The following is a 27,284-nucleotide window of genomic DNA, read 5'->3' as shown; positions in this document are numbered from 1 at the left end:
AACGCGACGGCGTTTTCGTGTCGGCGTTTTCACAGAGGCTGAGACTGCAGCTGAGAGAAGGTGAGTACAAAGCGAACGCCACGCTGATTCGGACCAAAACAAACCGCGTTGTTGTCGCTTTGGTGGCAGACTAACTTTCCCCACCCCTAAAATAAAAACTCCGTCGCTCCATGTTGTTTTGGTTTTTTTTCCCCCTCACAGTAGAGCTGCTGGAGAAAAGCGAGAATAAAAACACACTACAGGAGGGACAGAAGAGGAGGAGAATAACGGAGGTGGAGGAAGAAAACAAGTGAAATAATAATAACAAGCAGATTAGTGGGAAAAGACTGGAGTGGACTGGCTGGGGAAAAAAAGGAGAAGACAAGTGGAGGAAGAGACTTGCCCTAAATTAATATAAATATTTAATTTGAGAGGTTCCTGCTTTTGTGTGAAGATTTTTTGGTTTACCTTCTGCACACTAAAAAGGTGAGTTTATCTTCTAATTGTTAGTGTGTTACAGTGCACATTTCCCATCGTTGTAGTGGGTTTTTCGTCCACTTTAGAGGCAGAAATGTGTTTTAATCACGTGCATGGATGCATTTTTGGACCCTGGTGCGCAATAACGCACCATACAAACCGATTTTGGGGAACACAACACGTCCCTCCTGCTTGTTTTCCGTACTGGTTGACCCAATATATAAATATGCAAATATATTGAGCGGTGCGGATGCATTTCTGCATCATTTCGGCAAAAACACGTAGAGTAAAGAAGGAAGAATAGACGCTCCAATGCTGCAGTTAACTTTCACTGACGCGCGCCCGTGTGCGTGATTCACGCGCACATGTGGCACCGCCGGCGGCTCTTTGTTCCTCTCCTCCTCCATCATCATCATCATCATCATCACCACCACCCCCCCAACCCCAACCCCCGTCTGTGATAAACCCACCAAGGCGTGATGACAGCTCTGTGGCACAGTGCCTCAAATCTCCCGCACACAGAATGTAGGGCAGTATTGACATCGGCGCGTGGCATGAACTTGAATCATATACAAACCTGGCAACCCTCGTCCCATCCATCCCCCCCTTTTCCAGAGCAGGCGCATCACTGCGCCTCCTTTGTGGCGCTGCTAAAGTCACAGCAGCACATTTTTATTTTCAGCCTGTTTTTATTTGATTCTCCTCATATAAATGGTGATTTGTGTGTCTGTTTTTTTGGAGCAGAGGTTGTAGTTGGGTCTCAGGGTTGGGGGAGCGGGGTGTTGTGGCTCTTGGCGAGTCAGTGGAGGGTACACAGTGTTTGTCAATGTCAAATGGGGGTGTGTCCCCTTGTGTGTGTGTGTGTTCACTGGCTCTGTGTCAGCTTGGCGAAAACATGTGCTACTGTAAGAGAAAGCAAAAGAAAGAAGGATCCCTGCGTGCAGTTTAGTAAGAGTCGACCTTACTGGAATAATTTATAGTCTGCTTGGAGAGCGAGGAGGAAATATTTGGTGTCAGTGTGCCATGCCAGAACCAAGGACAAAACACACACACACAATCCCACAGCTATTCTTATTAGCACTCTGCATTGACTTTCGTTTATTTGGACAGACTAAAACGTCACTGTAACCAGTTAATGCTCATAACCTGACCACAAATCCCGTCTTAATCCTAAATTGAAATTTTATGAATGAGGCTCTGCCTCTTTAAGGACCAGGTTTTGGTTTCCATGAGGGCTACTGGTCCTGAATATCCCCCTGCGGGTGCAGCACACGACTGGGGAATCAATTTATTGAAATTGTATGTTTGCCTCCACTCCACCAGGTGGCGGTACACCCTCTTTTAGCTAGTGAGTTTAAGGTAGTTTCCCGTTTTTTTTTCCGTAACATTTGCTTTGTGATGTTTTTGTCGCAGTTGTCTTCAGTGGCTTAAGTCCGACTTTGGTCCAACTGAACGTATACATCCAACGGTACTCCGACTTTGTTAAATTGTATTTAGTGCAATTTTAGTCAGATTAACATGTTAGCATCTATTTTAAAAGTTATGTTTCAATTTAAATTGAAAGCTGTACTGTTTACAAGGGCTGTCACTAACAATAATTTAATAATGTGTTGATTATTTTCACGATCAAGCGATTTGTTTTGGTTAACGTGTTTCTAAATACAGTGCTAAACTGTACTGGGGCTTTAAAAAAAAGTGTACATAAAAAAAATACGCTGTGACACAGTTTTAGTCAAACGATCACAACAAATTCCTCTTTTTTTAAACATAATTTTATGTTTATAGTAGAGGTAGCTCGATATTTATTCAATTATTTAATCAATTATTACAAATCCTTCATGTATTTAATATGTAATTCATTCATGATTTTTGTTGAAAATACCTTTTATAATTGCACTGCAGTGCAGATATAAAATTAATTGGGAAAAACTGACCATTAGTGTTTTGTTTAGTAACTGGTTTCTGGACTAAAGCAGTTTTGTTTTTCTTTTTTTTGTATTATTTGTTATCCTTAAACAGAATAAAAGAATATTGGCTAAGTATATGGGCCAAAAAAATAAATAAATATGAGCACCAATGTTAAATGTTCATTGGCTGCTCTGTCGGTCATCGTGTCTTTGGAACACTAGTTTATACCAGAAAAGGTCAGAGAAGGTAACATAAACCCTCTCCGTAAAGCTTGCGTTCCGTGACATTTGGAGACTTGCTGCTCCTTAAGTGAAGTGGATTCCCTGCTGATAACACACACACAGACTTAAGTATCAGAAATGAAGGCTCTAAGCGAGCTGTCAGAAACCACCGACCGTTCACTCTTATGGTCTGAAACCAACATGATTTTACAGCTTCAATCACACGGTTCTGGGTCCGGCTCTGGTGCCGTGCTGGAGCCTCAGAACCTTGGTGCTTTCGGGTGAACCAGCCCGCGTTCACACCAGTTCGAGGAACCAAAGTGAGAGGATGTTACGTAGGTGGAAAATAAACGTCGCCACACAACCTCTATCCCTAGTTTTTGTGGGGGTTCGTGTGTTAGTAGACATTTCTTGAAATCAGTGTTTACTGATTTTGGAAAATGAAAACGTGCAAGTGTGGGTTAATGGCGTTGGGGGGGGGCATTTATCGGCTGCAATCTCTTCCAGTGTCACCAAAAGTATAGATTATTGGGTATTTCTGAAGGTCAACACCAGGACATATTGTTCTGCTGTGCATTTGATTTGATTTTAAAGTCATTTAGGTTACGCAGATGTTGAGCAGGAGAGCTCTTGTCTGACTCCCTAAGCATTTTTTTTTTCTTTCCATCAGCTAGAACATGGACTGAAGTTGATGCTACACTAAGTGAGACAGGCTATTGATGTGTCACAGCGTTGATTTGTGGAGTTTATCTAAAGTCGTGTTGTGCCAGTCTCTCAGGGCCAAAAATAAAACTCTTCATCAGTAACAGTTGCCCCTCGGTCTGATGCCACATCCCTGCAGTGTTTGTGCTCTGGCCCGACTAATAATCCTGAGAGCTCAACTTGTTGACATCATTAAACTGAGGGAGCCGTGTGATTCTGTTCCGATTGAGACTCTGGATGTTTCTAAATCCTCCGACTAAACACAAACACCCATAAATGATGACTTGAAGGCTCTAGTTTTCTGTGTATCATCTGCTTTTTAATTCCTCCCGAGGCGATGAGGCTTTTTTTCGACAGTGAACATATTTTTTTTAAGCCAGGCAGCCATGTGTCATCAAATCGGCACCACTGCATTTGTTACTCCGGTGGCTATTGACCAGCCTGACCTCATTACAGATGAGTTGTACCGTCTATGGTCCTGCCCAGTTTGACCTTCTGCACTCAAACATCCACACAGTTCCACACACATTTTTTTTTCTGACACATCCTCTGGCAGATTTCCAACTTTTTTTGGACTGTTTTCTTAAAATCGTAAAATGAATAGATTTTTAAGCTGTTGGCTGCTCTCTCTAGGCTTCCCTCAGTAACAGAGCATCCATCACGTTGTTTTCCATCGCTTCATAGTACCATCCATAGCACGGCTGCGTGAAGCTGCTGTGGCGTTTGTTTTATAAGCGACACAAACACACAAACTAGTATCGGGAGTAGTGGTTTTTTTCGGTGTACTGAATCGTCAGAATCATCATCTTGGGCAGATATTAGCATCGCTGTAACTCCTCAGGGTTTAGGCTAAAGGGGTGCTAAGACGTTAGCCAAAAGTGTGTAAACACACAACCCCACTAACGGCAGCTTTACCTATTTAATGCTACATTGGCCTAAAAACAAACTACAAACTGTAGATTTGATTTAATTTTCCACAACACAGCTCCGTTTCCGGCCAAACATGCTAATGCTAAGAGGGATAACGGACAGGAATTTAGACAAAAGATGAGCAGCTATAGTAGGTCAGGTTTGGCCACAGCTGGTGGCAGAGAATGCTAGCCAAATTTAGACCCATTGTTGACATTGTTAGCCTTAGTATCTTGTGTTTTGAATGGCACTTTGGCCTGTATCTTATGTAGAGAAACTGCTAATGAAGTGGTTATTTCAGTTTCACTTTTAAAAGCACTATAATGAGCAGGGACATGAAAGTTAAAAAGTGGCATAAATGGAAACACTAGACTCTAAAAGCTGCAATTTGCACATTTGCACTCCATTGGCACACCTGTAGTGAATACATTTGCTTAGCGCTATTGAAGGTAAGGGGCATACTGTATATTACCTCCTCACATATCCAGCCTGTCACCTTGCCTGTTGACTCTACCAATATTAACATTTACTCCCGCAGTGTTTGCTCATCCATCATGAGTGTTGACTGCGGTGGAAAGACGACATGCTTGACCTGTTTAATGTGTCATGGCTGTACGTTGGTGGTGAGGCTAAAGTATAGTTTATTTACAATCACGACGGCTGTAGCTGACACATCTTACCTTATGTTTATCCTTATAAACGTGACACATCATGAGTTCTGTTTCAGTTTTGGGTTAATTTTTAGCCAAGTGAATTCCCTCTTTTGTCAACAGGACACCTGAAAGTATTGAATAATGGAATTATTTCCTCACTTAAAGTCATTATGACTTTAAAGCTGAGCGCACGTGTAGGCCATATGAGAACAGGTCTATGTTCTATTTTAAGACAATGTGCATGTTTAATAATTGATGCAAAGTCATAAAACTACTTGTTTCTCTCAATTGTCAAACAGCTCCCAAACTGGGGTAAATGTTAGCATGACTGTTTCTCCAATGTTGAGGTTAAGGGGGCGCTATAGAAGTCTAATGGCAACAGGAAAAACAACACAGTTTGAATTTATATTTGTCTGTTAAAGCCTTGCTTCCACTGCGTTAGTCTCTTGACATGCGGGACGCTGTTTTCGCAGGAGACAACTCGAATCGCGCTATACCCAATCCAAAACAATTAAGAGAGAATATCTGTCATCTGTTGTGTTTTTATGACCCCCACCATAAAACTAGGGCTTTTTTACGACAGCGACCCAACAATAATTCACATGGAGCCGCTCGAGAAAAGGAAGTTGTCCGCTGCCTCATTAACTCATGGACATCCCGATTATTCTACATGTTTTATTAATCTCAGTTGCGGACCACTGTGGGCTGGTAGCTGCTGTGACATAGAAAAACTATGAATACACGGTTGAAATGTACACGAATGTGTGGATTTTCAGTGAACTAGGATATCGGGGAGGTAAATGCAGTCGTCTTTGTGTCGCCCAGGCTCAGGAACAGCCTCAGTTCTTATGTTGAGGTAGTGATGGCACTGGAAGTACACGCCGGCTGTTGGTTGAGTGTATGTGGCGCCGTCAGTGTGAAGATCCTGCATCACTGCCAAAACCACAGATTGAATGTCAAGTGTTGTAGTAAGTGGACTGTGTTAGTGATGCCGTCTCGGCGATGGTGCTCGGGAGCTGATGTTTATGTCTGCCGGTGTAATTGCCCCTTCAGACTTGTTTACTGCTCGGCTTGAAGAGAAGTCAAAGGCATCGCAGGGCTGGTGGTCAATTTATTTCGCTTGCCCCATGAATCAAAAAATTAATCTGCATTTATCAAATGTTCTCTCCGTCAACACACTGGCTCAAGGTACCGGCTTTGTGCCCTTTGTCACAAAGAATTTATTAGCCGACTCTGCACTTTTTATTTGCAATTCAATATCACTTTTAGCTCCATGTTCTGCTTTTACAGCCTTACCTCTTTAGAATAACCTTGCTTTTTGTCTGTCTCACAGTTTAAAGCCTTGTGGCTCCTTTCAGCTCCATTTTTGGTGCTCGGGGAAAATACGAGGCCCGATTTTGGTATTTTGAACACAAACATATGATTAGTGTTGGTGCACAATCTCACAATGCATGAATAGTCGAACATTTGCTCATATATTGACCATAGCAACTTTATGTAGTGATAGGACAACAGATGTGCACAGCTGGTTCACCTCAACCTCTTTTACATCAAAATTTGTTGGCGTACGCAGGATTTTACAACATGGATTATTTGTCTTTCTGTCACTTGTTCCATTGTAAGTCGTGTTTGACATCACACTTGCGTTTAGCTAACAATTATTTTCATTAACGATTAATCTGTTGATCATGTTCTTGAAGAATGTCCTTGAAATGTGAGAATCAGTTTTTCATGAACCTTCAAGTTATGATTGTTCCACATTTTCCACGAACCAAAATGATTCAGTTTTAGTGATACGTCTAACATGGAGCAGAAAGAACTTTGTGATAAGATTTGTTCTCACATTGCCGAGCCCTAATTACAGCGAGCACATTAGCAGATGACTGAGAATGGTGTAGGTGTTTGAGCTCAGTCTAGTCTGAATAAATTCTGACTGTGCGAGTACAATCTCATGCGGCATCACAGTCTTGGCCAGTGGTGGTTGTGTCTAGAACACATTCGTCGAAAATATGGATTTTCTTGTGTCTTGTGTAGGTGTACGTGAGCACACACCAGTCTCAGGATCTGGGTCAATGTGTATATGGGTTGTGTAGGTGGATGAGATTACAGTGAGTGCTCCTTCCAATGCTCGCCTCTCTGGCGGATGTGTGGATTCATGTGTTTGCGAGGGGGGGTCGCTCGGTCTTTTGCCTGATGGCTGGAGGCCAGGTACAGATAGACCAGGGGCTGCACAATGCCCCCGTCTGTTCCCTCCAGTCCAAACAGCTCTTCACACTTTCCTATTAATAGACAATTGTTCTTATCCGGACTCCATTCATGCCGCTCAGGTTCGGTGTGTACAGTATGTTACTTTATACTGCGAACGTGTCCAAATGTGTGTCCAGTCCGGCGCTGCCAAAAGGCGATTCCTGCCGCTGCATAATCGGGAATGTTTGACAACAGAACCGCCGAGAGCCGAGTTGGGGCAGAACATGTTCGGAGCGGCGTACCTTCCTTCCTCCCCCTGCTGGTGTACACACAGTATCTGTGTGAAGTGTGTTTTTTGTGGAGTAGATAGTCTGCAGTTGTGTCTCAGATCTCCTAGCAACAGGGGCCCGCTGCCACGGTGGAGGTCCACTGAAGAGCAGGCCGTCAGGCAGTTGAGGTGTTGGTGTCCACTTTTTATGAACACAACTTCTTATTTAACAATCAAAGTTATATTAAGTGGATCTGATTAATTCTGGACAAAGAGGTTTTATCGTACGACGCCTATAAAGTGCCAAAAAGTAAATCTTTTCAAGTTTTCTTTGCTCCATATAACGTTTTTGGTTTGTAGACAAAACAAGATATTTGAGAACGTCATCATTTCCTGGTTTGAGAAACACGGAGAACATTTTTCACTATTTTCCAACATTTTACGGACAATTTTTATTTAGTTCTTGAACATTTATATGTTTAATTTAGTTTCATTTCTTAGTTGAATTCACTGTCTTGGAAGCGTGATGTAAAAACTATCATGTAAATTGGTGTCAACAATCACTGAGCCTCCAATTTCGCCAAATATAATACCAAATAATAAAAAATAAAATCATTCACGACTGACTGATAGTTTGACTAATTTTTGCCACATAACGGGCGTAGTTTAGGATATTTTATATAAAATGATGAATCGATTAATCAAAATGTATGTATGCTACAATTAATCCAGAAAAACAACAAACAAGGGATTGCCATCATCTACTGAGGTAATGAAAAATTATTCACCATTACTTGAAAAGTGCTTGTTCAACACAATTTACAAAGAAAAAGAAATTAAAGTAAACAACTTTGTAGCGATAACAATAACTGGACCAGTAATGGTGAAAATAATCGCTAGACTCTGACTCTGACAAAGACTGGATTAAAATCCAGTTAGCGATTGATCCCAAAACAACATTTACGTCCACAGGACGTTGAGGAATCAATTTTCAGAGGAACTGCGTTTTCCTAATCATTTTCTCATTGTTGGTTTTTACTCAGCGATCGATACAACGTGGTGCCGCCTCATAATCGTTCACTCCATCTCCTCTAATCTCTGAATACACTGACAAAGACATGTGTAGTTTCTGTTTATCTAAGTCCAGTTTCTTTTGTCCAAATTCAATTTATCCACATAATCCATCAACAGTTTTGACAATACAGTCATCGGAATGTTCACAACAGCGAGGGTTTGATGTCATTTCATCACCGAGTTGCATGAAGTGCGCTAATATTCCTCTGATAACCATCACTTTCATTCAAGATAAAGAGGAAGTGGAAATAAAGGACGCGCCGTGTGACTCTGTCGCGATGGCGACGGTGTGATACCACAACAGATAGTAGTGTGGATAATGCAGAACAGTTATAGCACAGGCTGCTATGGCTGTTTTATTGACTTTTTTAATTTAATATTTCTGCCTTTTTGTAAACAATTATACAGGATTATTCATTTACTTCCATACATGGATGTGAAAAATGACTTCCTTTGCCTTATAGCAAGGCATTTAACCCCAAGTTAACCATACCATGAGGCCAAAAATGGAGGTTAACCAGTTGAGCTGCTGTAAGGGAGTATATCGGAGGTTTCAAATCTGTGGCTCACGGCCCATATGTGGCGCCTTAGTTGATTTTATGCAGCACGCCATTTAATATCATGTTATGACGAAAACAATGCCCAGTAAACACAGTGCGTATGCTGAGGTGTTAGAATATGGACAGACTATAATACTAAATATGTTTGTTAGCAGTATTATTTTATTATTAATAATAAAAATGCATTCATTGACACTCACCACAATATCAAATATACAACATTCATTATTGAATATTGAATTTGTTTAGTGTTTCTATTACAGTTTTTATTTACGTTATTTTAGATTGTTATTTGGATTAATTAAGCGTCATTTTACTTTGAAATTCTTTTAAATACCGCAATGTTATGTGATGTTGCCCACCCCCTAGTTTTTTTCCTTCGTCTGGCCCCCTCTTGAGCAGGTCATTTGAAATTGACACCCCTGGGGTACATTTGGATAAATAAGATTTTTGTGGTTAAAAACACAACAGGTAATAAGTGAATTTAAACTTTAAGATAGAAGAAATAATACATATCTTCCTTGTCATGGTATCAGCTCTTACACAACAGCCCCAACATATCAATTTAGTATAGCTTGAAGGTCATTTAGTGTGTGTTGCTTGATAATCTGTGTGTCTGTGATTATCTGTTGGCATTTAGCTTGAATCAAAACAGTCGATGCAGCCGTCTGAGTCTCTCTCTCTCCATTCTTTCCTCTTGTGTAGCTGGAAACGCGCTCGCGGACCCCGAACAAAACAAACCATTGACTTTTCTAAGCTCACGTAATCAGCCGAGGTTATCACTGTTTTACTTAATGCTCCGGTACGATCTATTACAGAGTTATTGAGCTATCAATGCATATACTGTGTATATATATGTGTATGTATGTGTGTATATACTGTATGTATATGTGTGTGTGTGTGTATGGATATATATATATATGTATATGTATGTGTATATATATATGTATGTATATATGCATATATGTGTATATATATGTATATATACATATATATGTATATATACATATATGTATGTATATATACATACATACATATATACATATATACATACATATATACATATATACGTTGAAACAGGACACGGATGCCTGGTTATTGTACAATGTGACAGAAAATAAAAGATAAAAACAGAAAATGACAGAAATTTTCTGTGGGGTTTTGGTTTCTTTTACGAAATTTGTGAAACTAGCTTTTTGTTTATTAAATTTATAATACTTATTGTATTTATAAGTGCAACAGCCTCTAATATATCTTCTTAAAGGGAAAACGATCACATTCGTCAAAGTTCACCTTTGTCGGCAGACGGAGAGTCTGGACGTCTCAGTGGAGGTGAGGTCATGCTTGGAGGGAATAATAGCTGGTCTTTGGAAATGAAATGAGCTAATCCTCTGAGTGACGGGCGACCGAGGATTTGAGGAGACAAGGGACCGAGAGTGATGTGCCAAGAGAAAACAAGCCTTTCTAAGCTGCTCATTTATTTCGAGCGCGAGTGTGTGCTTGTGTCCGTTTGAGAGCCCGAGGTGATCAACGTGTGCCCGTCCAGCACCGTGGGAAGCGGCGCGGAGGTGTGGAGTACGGAGAGTTAGCAAAAAAAAGAAATAGAGAGGAGGTTTGGCCCGTCTCTGGGTCTCCATGGTGGCTACTACTGAGCCCCCGCTCCCTCCAGACATTTGTCGTCTCGGTTGTGTTTTTGTTTTTCCAGCAGACCTAGCAACAAGTCCCCTGCTAAAACAAACAAACTAGTGAAAGTGTCTGAAGGAGATTTTTGTGTCAAAACTCAGTTGTGTTGGTTTATATGATGTTAGAAGAAATTGAATTCTTCTGAGTGTCTTCTGATTTTAGACTGATTTTGAACAGATTATCTGGCCAAATTATCCCGTAGTCTGAGGGATTAACAGGCGCCATTGGGACGCATCAGCGAGTCGACCGGGAAGCGGTTGTTGCGTACTTTAGAAGACATGTCAACCAACTTTGTGATGTATTTGTTTGTTTGCTCGTAAAGAGGGGCAATATTTGTGTCTATGTTCAGGAGCGTGTCGCTCCATTTTTTTAAAATGTCAAATGTCATTTTAGCTGCAAATTACACCAGTTAACCACGGAGGTGTCGACGTTTTTTAACGCCGTTGACTGGACTGCAGAGTCACACAGAGGTACCCAGGTGTGACAGCAGTGACAGGCTCCAGACTCACATTAATTACTGAGGGGCAGAAGACAGAATCTCTCTCGAGAGTGTTTATGTCCTCAGCCCCTGGGTCTCACTACTGTGTGTGTGTTAGACAGGTGATAAATGTGTCGAGGGGAAAAATAATACAGCTCCAGTCAATCTTATCTAAACTTCTTCCTGTCGAACTTCTACTTTAGTGGACATTTTGGAGCAAGTGCAAGTCAAGGAACTCTCTCTGAGTTAAAATCAGGTGCATAATACCGGGTTAGTGTGGAAAAAATTCATAATCACAATTATTTGGGTCAAAATTTAAATCATGATTATTTAAAATGATTACTCGTTGACTTGAACGTAAAAAAAAAGTGGCTTTCTTTACTTTATATTACTCATAAATGGGGTCTCAAACTTGGGGCCCGCTTAATATCAAGTTAACATGAGTTATTTTTGCGTGTTTCTTTTAATAAATGAATACTTCCTGAATATGTTTACATTGTGGACCATTTATCATTCCACGTCAAAACGAACACTTTTATTTTGAAATTCCGGGAAATATCATCATAAATATTATTATTTCGTGATATATTTTTCTCAAAATGTTTTTTTTTTTTTTTGGTCATTTGAGTTTTTAGACGTCTGTACTAACACCTCCTCAGCGTTACACCCTCCCATGTTATGCAGCCGTAAACACCTCGACATCAACACCTTCAGATGCTGCAGCAGCCGCTCGTGTCCCCCTGAGTGCCACGGCTTTAACCACTCAGCATTTCCGCCGTCAGCCTACATTCTCAATATAGGTGCCCTGAATGCTCAGTGCCCCACTTTAGCGCGCGCTGTTTGTGTGTCGGAATCTGCGTGTGTCTCTTTGTTCAGAGCTGGTAAACAGAGTGAGGAGAGGGAAATGTAAAAACTCACCTGCTGTTGGGTGCAGAGAAGAAGAAAGGAGGAGGAGGAGGAGGGGAGAGACAGACAGACAGACAGACAAAGAGCTGCAGAAGGAGTGGTGACTGGCAGAAAATAGAGGAAGACAACAAAGAAAAAGTCAGCAGCTTTGACAAAACGACGGAGGGTGATGAGGTGCAGGGATGTGAGAAGTGGAGAGAAAGAGGAGAGGAGTGTGATACGAGGCTCTGCAGTCTGACAGCGTCTAATGATGAGCTGATAAAAGCAAAAAAAAAGGTGCTATTTGATGGTGAGGCTGTTTTATTTTTGTCTCGGTGATTCAGTCTTCACATTTTACTGTACCATAAAGCAGGAAGATTAGTCCATAGATGCTGAAAATGCAGCCTGGAGAGTTTAAGATGTCGCTTCGACTTATTTAAGTCTTAAAAAAAACATGTTTTGCCTCATTATCTTGCTATAAGGAGGCCTTTTCACTCTCCCACACCAAACCCCATAGAGTAAATGTGCATTTTTACATCACGCCACACACGAGTTGTTGATTAATTAATTGATCAGTTTACAAACAAAGCCTTGCTATAACATCCAGACTTCCACTGCCTGAAATTATTTATTATTTAATGAATGAAAAGACTTTTACAAGAGTTTTGAGGTTGTAAAAATTGAAGGTCACTCGGCTCGATAAGAAGGTCGTGCACTGTGGAAATGTTTTATTGTCCATAGCCGGTGCTAAAGCGGAAAGGCTGGTAATCGGCCTCGAGAGAGTCGAGTGCAGCCTGAACCCACAGTTACTGTGTGGTGACACTGCATCACATTAAAGGATCAAGAGACGAGTCTGAGTGACACAGCAGCAGCAGCAGCAGCAGCAGCAGCAGGAGGAGGAGAAGAAAGAGGAGGAGGGGGTAAATAACGGGGACGGATTGACAACAACAGACGAAACAAGCGCCATCGCAGTCTGTGATTATGATAAGGGGAAGAAAGAAAAAAAAAAACAAGCTTGGATTAATTATGCGGCTCCGTCTGATATTTGAGACGTGAAGCCTGTTCCGTGCAACAGATGAACTTGGGCAACTGTGATGTGACAGCTGAAAGGTGGAAGTAGAGTGGATTTTTCTTCCTCCTCGCAGCTCACAACACACACACACACAACACACACCCTCTTTCTTTTCAGTCTCCCTCTCCACTCGACTCTCTCCGTCCCTCTGTTTCTCCCTCCGCGGTGACAGACGGCGCCTCCTGTGCAGTTTAACAGTCATTACGCTCCCCAACACACACACACACACACAGGAAGGATGGAGAGTGTTAGGCCGATTAAACCAAATAGATTAAATATGAGTGAATCTCATATCATGATATAATGTCGATAAATGATAATTCCATGTTTTACTCCTTAGAATAACATATTTAAAATGACTGCGGGGTCATATCTGTGCAGATCTGTGAGAAACAAAGATGTGTTAGAATATGATGTGTATAAGTCAGTACAATATAATGTGTATATATATAATTTTGGCTTTAAAAAATATTGTATAATGATAGAACTTTGATTCATTGTTTGTGCATTTTGTTTTCCGCTTGTTTAACCCTTCTTGGCATGCGTACTTCTCGTTGGCGTTGGCGACATCTAGAAAATTCAAAAACTATGGACTGGCGACCTGTCCGTGGTGTGACCCCGCCTTTTGCCTTTCCTGTGTCAGCTGAGATTGGCTCATATTGTCATGACGGTAGAACCTCAGGACTTCCGCGGAACGACCGTCCAATCGCAGACAAGTGACGTCAGCTTCTCAGTACCGCAGTTCCTAAACAGAGAGGGAATGTTCTCTTGGAAAAAGGAGCATTTTTGGACAATTCTCCAGCCATAAAATCAAAATAAATCCATCATAAGAGGGTTAAAGTGACGTAATGGGGTAAAAATGCTGTCTGACGACCGTCACACCGGCGGCCTTCTAAATACACAGAGAGGTGTGTGTATAAACAGTTTCACTCTGCAGCCAATTCACAACATGCCAGACGTGTATAAATAGTATCAGACAGACACTGACCATCAGTCAGAGGCTGCACATCAACAAACAGCTGCCACAGCCTGTTAGCATGTCTCCAAACACAACTGTGGTGGCGAAGACGCAGAACCAGAACAGTCCGAGTAAACTGAAGCACACTTTGAACTTGTTTATTTATGGTTACGATAAACAACATAAGCTGTTGTTGCATCCAGGACGCACTCACTAGGGTTGGGATTCGACAGAGACACCACGATACAATATTATCGTAGTATTGCAAAATACTGACTATTTATGTCGTGTACAACGAGTGAGCAATTGGCACCATCTAGTGGACTGAAACATCAATTGACTTTTTATTTTTTTTATTCGCTAATCCATCAAAGTAACATTTTAATTTGTAGTATCGGTTAAAAAAATTATATATGTTAAAAAACATTGATACTTGCTGTCTCGAAAGCATTAACGTCACGATTTCGCTATATCGATTTTGTTGTTCAGCGAGTGAAAAAGTGAAAAATAGATTTTATTGATGGAGAGAAATACTGAAAAGTACAATATGTGCAATGTTAATAAATAGATGTGTGTGGCCAGGAGAGATTAATGGCAGGCATTAAAAGCAGTGTGTGTGTGTGTGTGTGTGTGTGTGTGGAGATGGGGGTTGCTTTAGTGACTAATCATTTCCGACTTCAAGGCGCACAAGAGTTGTTTCTCCCCCGGGCGGCACTTTATATTCTACGCACATCGAGCGGTTTTGTCCTGTTCTCTGATGTAGCTCCAGATCTGCAGTTCACATACAGTCATCGGGTCAAGAGAGCGTGAACTGTGGCACGGGCACGGACACAGTAACACACAGGTGACGTCAGAAGACGACACATTTCAGGTTTAAATGTCCTAATGGGCTCAGCGCTGTCACATACGATAACGTCCTGTACTTGATCGCAGTTGTTCCAAATAAAAGTGCTGTTTTTTTTTTCTGTTTTTATTATTATTGTAGAGTAGTCGGTCGTACAAACAAATGTACAATAACGGCAAAAAAGACATCTGTGGACATCATTTAAATTGGCAGCTTCTGCAGACTTGAATTGGACTTAAATTCGGAGCTTCTACATTACTAAATCTGACATAAATTGGCTTCTGCAGACATCAGTTAGCAGCTCCTTCAGACCTAAATTAGCGGCTTTAACTGACTTAAATTAGCAACTTCTACAGACTTAAGTCCGACTTAAATTAGCAACTTCTTTGAACATCAGTTAGCAGCTATAGACTTACATTGGACATAAATTAGCCACTTTTACAGACTTAAATCTGACTTTAATTAGCAACTTCTACGGACATCTGTTAGCAGCTACAGGCTTACATTGGACTTAAATTAGCAGCTTCCACAGATTTAAATTGGCAGCTTCTGCAGATTTGAATTGGAATTAAATTAGCAGCTTCTACATTACTAAATCTGTCATAAATTGGCTTCTGCAGACATCAGTTAGCAGCTCCTTCAGACCTAAATTAGCGGCTTTAACGGATTTAAATTAGCAGCTTCTACAGACTTAAATTAGCAGCTTCTACAGACTTAAGTACGACTTAAATTAGCAACTTCTTTGAACATCAGTTAGCAGCTATAGACTTACATTGGACATAAATTAGCCACTTTTACAGACTTAAACCTGACTTTAATTAGCAACTTCTACAGACATCAGTTAGCAGCTACAGGCTTACATTGGACTTAAATTAGCAGCTTCTACAGATTTAAATTGGCAGCTTCTGCAGACTTGAATTGGAATTAAATTAGTAGCTTCTACAGACTTACTGTAAGTCTGACTTAAATTAGCAACTTCTGTGAACATCAGTTAGTAGCTTCTACAGACTTAAATTAGCAGCTTCTATAGACTTAAGTCTGACTTAAGTTAGCAACTTCTGTGAACATCAGTTAGCAGCTTCTCCAGACTTAAATCTGACTTAAATCAGACTTAAATTGGCTTCTACAATATGCTAAACATTGTCGTCTTCTCCTCCCTGTTTTTCTTTTTTCCTCTTCCCAAACCCTTCCGAGCGCTTCTCTGCTGCTGCTGATCACTAATTAACTTTCATCATGTCCCCCAGGAGAAACAGCTACACACTGTATTTAATCACTCCGCGTGTGTGTTCCACAGAGTCGACTTGTTTGTTTAGATGTTGCGATACAGACAGTAGAACATCACGCAGCAGTTTTTTTTTTATTTTGTTCTGTTTTCATTAATGCTCTGGTTTTGTTCTTCACCTCTACAGGAAGCGACACCATGACAACAGAAATGCAGGAGATCGCCATCACTGAGGACAAGCCTTTACTTACGGGTCAGGCTGACTCCACCAAGGTCAGCGACTGTGCAACACACACACACACACACACACACAAAACATACAGGTTTATGCAGCTATTCTTCGCTACGTTGACTTCTATTCATTTGGACATCCCTGAATCTCGACAGATAGAAGAATCAGATCAAGATTCAGTATCAGTAGATGGTTTGCTGTAAAACGATCGGATTTGGGGCCAAAAAAAGCTGAAAGGAAACAACCTAACTGTTGTTGTTTTCTTGTTTTTTGGGCTTTCATTTGTGCCGACTGTAGCACACTGACTCTGTATCAGGACCTTTAAAACCACCCACTTCATTAAACTTGTCTCTTTAAGCTAAGAGTAAGAGACAAAGCAGTGCACAATTACAATTTTATTTTATTTCCGTTTCTTATTTAATAGCACGGGGAACTCTTCTCGTTTTACATACATATCACAATAAAATTAGTATTGTCTTTTAATATTAAGACAATACTGTGTCCTCAGAAGCAGATTTGTGTGTGTGTGTGTGTGTGTGTGTGAGTGAGCAGTCATGCCCTTGCTGGGCAAGTGCACATGTTTATGTCTATAAATGTGTGTGTGTGTGTGAGCATATATCTGCAGCTCTGGCTCACATTTATCAGGCTGACGTCAGAGGCCAGAGGCGCCGAGGGGCAGCTCCTCCGCTCTGCTGCACTGATGATGTTGCCGTGCAGATGCACCGCTGCAGAATGGAGACGTTTTTTTCTTTCTTTACCGCTGACACCTGGGGGACAAATAGGGGACTACAGCTCTGTAGAAACGCTGTGAATTTTGTGGCATTAATCCAAACCTGTGAGTCTCTTTCCGTGTTTGCGTGTTCTTGCAGATCACAGTTAGGTAAACACGTCACATTAGAAAAAAAAACCCATTGTGTTAGCCTGACTAACACACCCAGATAATGTGGTTGAACCACAGATGGATTTTCACATGCTCCACAGCGCTCTCTACTGGCTTACAACGGAAATAATAGAGGACGTTGGCGCAATAGTGATAAAAACGGAAGACTTGGAATTGCCCCGATCTCACCTGAAAACTCCCGTTTACTAAGATGCATTAACTTAAGTAAAACTAGCTGTTGTTCGAGAGCTATGAACTCCAACACTGACAATAGACACTTCCATAAAACACACTTAAAGTGAACGTAGAAGACTGAGCGATGGGAATCCAAAGGCAACAGATCTCTGGTACAGAATCTGACGCTAACTCTAATGCTAATTCTTATGCTGATGCTCTTGAAAAGCACCAGAGGGCCACGTTCCTGTCCATCAACATCTGTTTTTCATGCTTCTTACGACAACGGTTTTCTCTGGCTCCATGTGACCACAAATCAGACCTCTCTGGTTAGGGTTCACTGTTTGTTCCCCAGGAAACGCTTTCAGAATCCCCGTCGGCCTGATGACGCACGTTCAGCTCCATAATCGAGTTTAAAAATATGCTTTCTATTGACTGAACCGGCGACCTTTATATAATCCAGTCATGTCTCATCACCAGAACCTGCAGAAGTTCTCCCGCCCGTCCACACAACAGCAACATCCCAAACTGCTCATTCATACATTCTAAGAGCTTTTTCAACACCAATAAGAATTCATTAGCAGGTTTAATGGCTTCTCCTCACAACCAATGCTGCCATTCGATAACCACCTGTTCCTCTGAAGCAGATCGCTTGTGAATAAGGTTTATTTTTATATGTTTTATATAAAAACGAATTTATGTGGATGTGGATTTAGTTTTTTTGTTGTTTCCCGTTCCAACCACATAAACTTAACGAGGTTTAAAAGCTGCCACAAAGTCTACTTGTTTAAAAGTCCACCCTCGTATCGTTACAGGATGCTGAGCTGGCGGCTCGGATTCTCCTGGACCAGGGACAGGTGAGACTGTTTCCTTTCAGAATCAGGGTTTATCGGTTTAAGGTGACGCACAGCACGGCAGCCACACGCATCGACGCATCGGACAGAGAATCAGGAACAAAGGAAATGACTGTAATAGAGGATATAGTTAAGTCTTTCCCCCAGGAAATTCCCCCAAAAACTGTTCATTGATCACAACCGGAATAACTTTATTGATTCCTAAGTGTAGTTTTGTTACAGTTGCTTCAGAGACTTAAAACAGCAAAAACATTGACTTGATAAATCTCAAATGTCAACATCAGCCTTTAAATTCTTCTCTTTTTCTACATCGTCTTCTCCTAATTATTTTCCTCTTCCTTCTTCTTCTGCATCTTCTCCTATTTCTTCCCCATCCCCTACTTCTTCTACTTTTCCTGTTTCTCCTTCTACACCAATGTGTCCTTCTCCTTCTTTCTTCTTCTTCCTCGTTTCCTACTTATTTTTACTACTTTTCCTACGTCTTCTTCTACCTCCTGCTTTTTCTCCTCCTCCTATTTCTTCCTTGTCTCCTTCTTCCTCTTCTCCTGTTTCTTTTCTGACGCATCTTCTCCTCCTCCTTGTTGTTCTACTTCCACGACTGCTTCTTCTCCCACTCCGTCTTCCTCTCCCTTATCGCCCTCTAACTCTTGTCCTTCTTCTCTCCAGGAGCACAGCGTTGAGACGCCTCATGGAGTTCTGCACGTGACCCTTCACGGCACGCGGACCACCCGCAGACCTGCGATCCTCACCTTCCACGACGTGGGCCTGGACGGTACGTGAGAACTCATCTCTCATAATCTCTCACTCATGTTCATGTTGTTCATGTTTTTGCTCCTCCCTCTCTCTCTCTCTCGCTCTCTCTCTGTCAGGTAAGAGCTGCTTCTCGCCGCTCTTTAAGTTCGAGGAGATGCAGGAGATCATCAAGCACTTCACCGTGATTCACGTCGACGCTCCGGGACAAGAAGAGGGCGCCGCTGCCTACCCAACGGGGTAAAAAAACCCAAAAAAAATGACGTATTAACGACGTGTCCCGCAGTAACCTTCTTTTCCTCAAGCGTAATCTCCTCAGAAGTGGAAAACAATCTTAATCTTCTCTAGCTTAAACCTAATCGCTTTCCCAAAAACACTTAGAATTCTCTCGCATCTGAGTCTAATACGTTCTTGTCCAGAGGTTTAAAGAAAGTCGGCGCTCTTCTTTCTCTTCTTCCACCCCGTTCTTACCTCTCCTCGCGATCGTTTCCAGAGCAGTTGTCGTCATGAGTTTATTGCTCTTCATTTTTGTCTCACAGTTACCAGTTTCCCTCCATGGACACCATAGCTGAGATGATTCCCGCCGTCCTCCAGTTTTTCAAGTGAGTTAAGGACGTTTGTTTTCGAAAGAAATTGGGAATTTTATTGTGATGTGTTGAAGGAAAAGTCAGAACGTTTAGAAATGGACGATGAGTGACAGCTCAACCATTGCAAACACGTTTTACCCCCAAAGTCCATCTTGATTAAAGTTGAACCTTAATCTTATATATGTTTTCTTTTATTATTTATTTATCACCATGTCTCATGTTTACAGACACATGTCTGGGAAAAAAAGAGAGAAAATATCGTCAGGGCAGCAGTTTTCCTGCTTGCAGTGTACCTAATAAAGTGGCCAGTAAGCGCAGTGTGTGTGTGTGTGTGTGTGTGTGTAACTAAGTCGTGGTCTCCTCCTTCGTTCAGCTTCCGCACCGTTATTGGCATCGGTGTTGGAGCGGGAGCGTACATCCTCTCCAAGTTCACAGTGAGTTCATTTGAATAAAACTTCTCTGCGCCTCAGTCACTGACTTAAACGTGTCCGATCTTCAGACTGTGAACAGTTGTCATTTGAGTTTTTAGTCATTTGAAAAGTGAAAACATGAATTATTTGTTGTTGTTGATGTTGTTTTGTCTTCAGCTCGCAAACCCAGATTCAGTGGAAGGTCTGGTTCTGGTCAACATCGACCCCAACGCTCGAGGATGGATCGACTGGGCCACTCAGAAGGTTCTCTCTCTCTTTCTCTCTCTCTTCTGCTCTTGTATCTTCTTTCTTGTCTTACACTTCATTATGATTGTTTTCCTCTCTTCATTTCTTCCTTCCTTCAGGAGTTCTGTCTTTTTTCTGTTCCATCAATCTCTTATTCCTTCTTCCCTTCCGTCCTCTCTTCATCCTATCTGTCTTTCTTTCATTCTTATTTCTTTCCTTCCTCACTTCCTTCAGATGTTTTTTCTTTCTTTCTTAATTTCTTTCTTTCTTTCTGCCTTCCTTTTTTCCTTTCTGTCCTTTCATTCTTTTCTTCTTCCCCTTCCGTCAGATGGTTCCTCCCTTATTCCTTCCTCCCTTCCTTCCTTCCTTCCTTTCTTACTTCATCCTTTCCTCAGAGAAGCTTTGATTATGTAACTGTTGACTCAATAAACTTTATTAAATAATTAACCCTCGTTATCTGTCTCTCTCTCTCACTCTCTCTCCAGCTCAGCTCAGTGACATCATCGCTCACAGATCAGATCCTGTCTCACCTCTTCAGTCAGGTACTGACATTTTTTATATATATATATATATATATATAGATATGTATATATATATATATAGATATGTATATATGTATATATATATGTATATATATATATACATATATATATAATATATGTATATGTATATATATATATATATATAAATATAATAATGATATATTGTTTCCCTGACTGTCCTGCAGGAGGAGCTGTGCTCAAACACAGAGCTGGTGCACACTCACAGAGACAGGATCAATAAAGCGTCGAATCTGGTCAACATCGAGCTTTTCTGGAAAACTTACAACAGGTAAAAACAAATTGTTGTAATAATAATTTTGTTTGCATGGGCAAAAACAGTCAAATCAGGGACAGGAACAAGTTAAAGTCACACGATTATTTAAAACTGTGGCTCTCGGCTCAGAAACCATGGGGTTTTTTTCACTGTAAATCTACAAAAATATGTTAGAAACCTTACATTTTAGTTAAATACAATACAAAAACATGGACAAAAATTAAAGATATGAACAAATGGTAAAAATGATCATGTATACTATGTAGAAATATAAGTGCTAAAGTTAGTGTCAAAAGAAATGTACCATTTTCTTTAAAGTAAGATATGAATATGTGGTGTAAAGTCCCTTTTCTGTTTAACCCCGACCACACAGACGTTAATTTTTCTTTGTATGTGCATTTTTTCTATTAAAAAAATGAACAGAAATAAAAAAATATAAGTCAATCAAATAGTTAATCATAATATTTCCGACGCCAAACGACATAATCTTCTTCTTTTCACTCACGTTCAGCCGCAGAGACTTGTGCATCGACCGCAGCAGCACCTTCAAGTAAATATTTGATTTTAACTTCCTTATTTACACATATTCTAATTGTTTATCGTTTAAATAAACAATAAATTCTCCTTCTTCTTTGCTCTCAGGTGCCCAGTGATGTTGGTGGTGGGTGATCAGGCTCCGTACGAGGAAGCCGCTGTAAGTTTCTTAATGTTTTTATGCCCGAAACGTCAAATATTCTTAATGTGCCTTGACACTTATTGTGTTAATTGTAGTTAAAAATGTATTGATTTTCCTTCTGTCACCACCAGGTGGAGTGCAACAGCAAACTGGACCCAACAACCACCTCATTCCTGAAGGTAAAATCCTCTTCTTGTCTCTCTCTTTCTTTGTTTTTGTATTTAATTTTGTCATTTTTCATATATCTACATCGATATATATAAATATTTGTGCCTTTTCTCTCTTGTTCCTCCACAGATGGCCGACGCTGGTGGTCTCCCACAGCTGACACAGGTAACAGGGGTTAACACCACAGCTGAAAGAAATTGTCGTTTTCTTGTTGATTTGTTGTCTTTTCCTGCTTAAAATAAATTAATTTGTATAAGATAAACAAAAGACAAGAGCAATATTCAGATTATAATCCGTTTAAGACAATAATCTGTGTAAGAAGCGATGTGTAAACAGGATGTTCTGATTAGCTTAGTCCGAATAAGCAGATTAAAGCTGCAGTGCGTAACTTTTGACAACATTTTTTTGTTGCAGTTTTTTTGGTTATTTTTCTGCCTCGGTTTGGTCTTTGTGACTCAATCAGGTCTGACGGAGGGAGCGTTTGTGTGTATACAGCAGCAGAGCAGGGAGAGGTGGGGACGGGAAGGATTTCAATGCGTTCCATTTGTAATCGGAACTTGGAATTTCCGAGGTGATGGCTCGTTTCTTACACAGGAAAGGCCCCCTCTGTAAACGCAGAGCATTGTTATTGACTTGTATAGCTAACTCTGGCTAGCCTGAGATGTTATTTGTTATTCGTCCGTGCTTTTTTTCTTTTTTTTTCTTCGGAAATTATGTTACTCAAAGTTCCGACTTCCAAGTCCCGAAGTTAACGGAACACTGAAAACTTGAGTCAAATTTTGTTTATCTTTAAAAGTTACACACTACAGCTTTAAGACAGCAGAATATCTACTTGCACGTGAAGTTTGGCCTCAAAACAAAAAGAAAAAATTGCCAAAAAACCACCCCACTAATACAGGAAACTTTTCTTGTCCCCAAAAACCACAAAAAAAAGAACTAAAACTTCAAGTTCACATTTACTGTAAACGATTAAGTGGAAAGTCCGTCGATTTAATGCTGTTTCCGCTTGTTTGCCACAGTTCAGGTCGTCATACAAATAAAAATAAGTGACAGACATTTTAAATGCCGTCTTTTATCTCTGTGTCTGCAGCCCGCTAAACTGACCGAGGCGTTCAAGTACTTCATCCAGGGCATGGGCTACAGTAAGTTGACCTCTAAGATAAAGAATTGAGTGATATAACAAATAATTACTACCAAATTTGATTGTATTTGAATGCATCTTTCTGTTAAGAATGTCTTGTTCCCTGCTGGGTTCAGTCTTAACAGGGAAATTCTGCTTTCCTAAAATCTTCCTCCTCTTCATTTTTGTCTTTCTCTGTGGTCACATCCCGAAACAAATTAACCTGAATCGTAAGATTAGGTTCCTGGCGCTAAAATTAAGGGAGCTACATTGCTTCCTTCCCTATCTCCTTAACAACAACAACAACAATAATAACTGAATTTGCATTTCCTTCTTCTCCACAGTGGCGTCATCTTGCATGACCCGCCTGTCCCGCTCGCGCACCACCTCCCTCTCCTCCTCCTACTCCATGGACGGCTCTCGCTCCCGCTCCCGCACGCTGTCGCAGGGATCGCAGGGCGGCCAGATGCCGTCCAGCCCCTCCCAAACCATGGAGGTGTCCTGCTGAAGAAATATAGCAAGCGAGAGAGTGAGAGAGAGTGATGGAGAGTGAGAGGGAGAGTGAGGGAAAGCTGATGATGCACGACAATAACACAGGAGCCAGAACGAGTGGGTTTACAGACGGAGGGAGAGAGGAAGACGGAAGTGAATCCTCCACTTTCTTTTCTCCGCAAATCCCTGAAAATATTAGTTGAGAAGAGATTGAACGCCAAATGGTGGAGGTGGGGAAAGAATGGCGGCCATTCTACTCTCCCTCCCTCTGTTGGAGGCTCCGCTTTTCCATGAAACAGTTCTAGCACGGCTCGGCTCGTTTGGTATCAGTCACGCCATTTTTTTCCCATGACTTCATAGTACCTCCTCAACGTGGGCGGGGCCATCATAGCGCGAAACTGCCGCCGCGGCGTTTTAATACGCAACACAAACAGTCAGTGACGGTCAAAGCAGTTGTTTTGGGTGTAACTGAATCGTTAGAATCAGTTCATTAAAAAGATTTGTTCACAGAACAAAACTGAAATAGCACTGACCGGGTCGTGATTCGGCTCACGGCCCGCCGGCATTCAGCAGTGCCGTCGCTAAATACACCAGACTCCTCTGTTAAATATTGAGATTTTAGACAGTTCCTTTGCTAAATGTCGGAGATTAACGCATGCGATCGAGGCATTGTTCGCTTTGATTCTTGCGGCGGACGTCGCGCTCATGATTCTTCCAGTGACGACACTCGTAGCCGGCAGTCTGTCGACGTCACGTTTTAGTATCGGGTCCTCTTCCTTGGAACCTCAACAGAGCAGGTACCATCGTGAATGGAAAAGACGAGTCGTGCTAGAACCGTGTAATGGAAAAGCCCTTTAACGAAGACGAAGGTCGCAGTCGATAGAGACTGCTCGCCTTTGGGTTAACCAATAGAAAAAAATGTTATAGCTCTTGATGCTGATGGTTCTATTGTTCATGATACTGAAGCGAATAATAATATTAATGATGATGTTGATGAAATAGAAGAAAAAAAAATAACAACACTTTTCTCTTTATTACTCAACGAGTTTAAAAAATAACTTAGATTTAAAAAAAAAAAAACATACTATAGCAGAGATACTTATAACAATGTGTGTCTACTACTTTTTAAGCTAGTTTATAATTATCGTGTTATGTTTATTTTGTTTTCTTTAAATTCTATTTTCTAATCTGTAAACCTGCCTCAGCGAAGAAAAGGGAGCTACTGATTGGTCACATGGGGGACCCGTTATCCGTGACCGTACTTCCTGCGTAACGTTGCCTGGTTCTTTACGTCTTCCATTTGCCCCGTTTGTACGCGACTGTCTTGTTTTCCCTTTGGATTCGAGGAAGTATAAGCAGAAGTTGTTGTTTTTTTTGTCTTTCAGTTTGGAAGTTGCATGCGTGGCATCAGCCCATGTGAATACTGACCAGATGATCTTTTATATGAGCTGCGTGGATTTGAAAATGCAGGTGTGTTTTGGGGGTTTTTCGTGATGAAAGTGTTGGCAGGTAAACGCAAAGACGCAAGACTGAGGGTGTCTGCACGCGTTAGCTAGCTAGATAGCACCCTGTTGCTAACGCTAGTTGCACGCTGAATAGTGCTTCCAACACTGCTGGCCGTGCTAATATCCAGTCTCGTGTGCTACTTACCAGGGAGCGTTACATCACCGAGTGGTAATGCGAGGATGGATATTGTACTGTAGTGTCCGATGTGGCCAGAAGGGGTCACTGTGCTCCCGTTCTGTGTTCACACAGGGCGTGAGTGTCGGTAAAAAAATTGTCAACACACAGACGCGAGTGGATGCAATCTGTGCGAATGGCGTGACGACGCTCGAGTTGGAAATGTTCAACCTTGGCAAAGAGTTTGCGTTGACGCGATGACCAATCAGCACTGAGGTTCTCCGGATGAGGTCACGTACTTTTTAGCTTCGTTCCGCGGCCGGGCCAGGATTTCCCGGAGTGATACCAACTCCAGGCGTTTCGTCCCATATGTGGAGCGTCTGCTCGTCATACGAAAGTATCGTTCTCATCCGTAAGTTGTTTCCGGCTCCGGATGGTGTTATGAAACCCCACAAAACGGCGGTTTTCTTCTCTGCGGGCGTACTGAGGTGTGAAAAGAAATACCCATTACAAAATACGACCTTTTCCAGAATTTGCATCAAAAGCGCGAAAAATTCACGTTCGGCGTGAACTTGACATTAGCCATGCCCGTACATGGATACCTCCTCACAAACCCAGCATACTTGAGTTTAAGTGCATGCGACAAGAGGTGAAATGAACATGCACTCCTTTCCAGCAACAAGCGACTTTATTCAGATAATTCAAGAGAATTTTGTGTGTGTCTGTGTGTGAGTTTATCTAAAAAAAGAGTGTGCGGCGTGTGCGTCTTGTTAGCACAGATGCAGCCAGAAGTGGACAAATGTCTGGGACCTTTACAAAGGTTTAGTGATAATCAGATGGGCGTCAAGAATCCATTAGCATCGGGAAGAGAACAAACGGTGCTGTCATCAGTATTTATGTCACGTTAATTCCATCTTTGCTGACATTTTCTGGTTCCCAACCATACCTTAATGATGAGACGCGACTAGCATAACGCGATTATGTTTGACGTGGTGCTACGTAGTTTACTCTCCAGCAAACAAGTGCCCAAATGTTGCCCTAATGACTGAAGCTAGCACTCATTGTGGTTCAACGTGTAGCTAGTGAGATTAGTTTTGTCTCACTTTAAATTCAATTTAGCTAAAAATGCAGCACCTCGACTGCTAGCACACAAGCTAACATGGTGTTTCAGCACCACATACAGGTCTGGCATATTTCTTGAAATTGTTCTGTGTTTCCAGAAAGCTTTTTAAGACGTCTGTACAGGGAACGTTATGTTCCCGCGTGGCTAAGGCCGTATTCCTGACCATGAACCAGCCCGTTCACTGCCACCAGGTGGAGAAGAAGTGTTGCCGCAAAGGTCTATAATCAGCCAGTATCTGAAGCAACTGACCTGGAATCGCTGCCAAACTCAACTGCCAAAAACCTAAGGCTCAAAATTTCTACGGCAGAAAGGCTGTGAGCAAAACACGTTGCGTCTTTTTGAGCATCAGTTATTGCGTCTCTGTCACTGAATCGTCGTTCATGTTTCAACAGAAGATCAATACAAAGCTTAACCACTGCCGTTTGACGGGTACATGTAGCCGTTAGACTTGACCGTACGTGTGAAGGACCCGTAAATTAAAAACAATCCAGTATCCGTGGAGCAAATTGTGCATTTTTAACAAAAAAAAAAAAGCAGTATCATCTTTATGTCCTGTTTTTTTCCACATGCTAACTCTTCTGTTCCTACAAACCTGTTGGATGAAGTTCACATGAATGAGGAGAGTGACGGTTAAGTCATTGGAAGGTCTTTGAAATGGATTTTTCGCCGCTGTCCAGAGTGAAGAGTGTAAATATTTTTGCCCCTCCCCGATGGAATTTTTTTTTTTTGTATCAGAAATGGGATAAAGGAGGGAAGCATAGAATAAAAAAAAAATCCAAATAACGAAAAAGGAGCAGAGCTTCTTTTGGAGCGTTGGGCTGTGTGATTGTAAATGCTCGTCCATTTTTTGTCTCACTTAATTTTTACTTTATTTTTTTTTTTCCCTTTCCCCTTGTGTTTTTTTTCGGGGGGGATTTCTTTTCTGCTCTATGTGAAGTGTCAGTTTACCGTCCCAGTGTGCTCACAACTTACTTAACTGTGTGATAGCTCTTGTGAAACTTTTTTAGCATTAGCACCGATAAGGGAGAATAATATAATTAACAAATAAAAAAAATT

The 27,284-nt window shown here is 41.3% G+C and overlaps 1 protein-coding gene across 1 annotated transcript; it reads left to right on the top strand.

Moving 5' to 3' along the window:
- Positions 1-27,284, top strand: ndrg2 (NDRG family member 2). The gene is made up of 17 exons (XM_044021442.1): positions 1-60; positions 202-465; positions 16,268-16,353; positions 18,182-18,223; positions 18,887-18,992; positions 19,090-19,210; positions 19,510-19,572; positions 19,931-19,991; positions 20,145-20,231; positions 20,699-20,755; positions 20,941-21,044; positions 21,541-21,579; positions 21,672-21,723; positions 21,837-21,884; positions 22,003-22,038; positions 22,964-23,015; positions 23,338-27,284. The coding sequence occupies exons 3-17, from the start codon at positions 16,279-16,281 to the stop codon at positions 23,499-23,501; spliced, it is 1,107 nt and encodes a 368-aa protein (XP_043877377.1). The 5' UTR covers positions 1-60; positions 202-465; positions 16,268-16,278; the 3' UTR covers positions 23,502-27,284.

The sequence above is a fragment of the Solea senegalensis genome, linkage group LG3, assembly GCF_019176455.1.
Source record: "Solea senegalensis isolate Sse05_10M linkage group LG3, IFAPA_SoseM_1, whole genome shotgun sequence".
Taxonomy (NCBI): domain Eukaryota; kingdom Metazoa; phylum Chordata; class Actinopteri; order Pleuronectiformes; family Soleidae; genus Solea; species Solea senegalensis.
This window is presented reverse-complemented; position numbering and strand designations above follow the sequence as displayed.

Coding starts and splice junctions, on each gene's coding strand:
- ndrg2 (XM_044021442.1), top strand. CDS start 16,279: ATGACAACAGAAATGCAGGAGATCGCCATCACTGAGGACAAGCCTTTA. Junction 19,211..19,509: donor GCCGCTGCCTACCCAACGGG/GTAAAAAAACCC, acceptor TTTGTCTCACAG/TTACCAGTTTCCCTCCATGG. Junction 21,724..21,836: donor CTCCGTACGAGGAAGCCGCT/GTAAGTTTCTTA, acceptor TGTCACCACCAG/GTGGAGTGCAACAGCAAACT.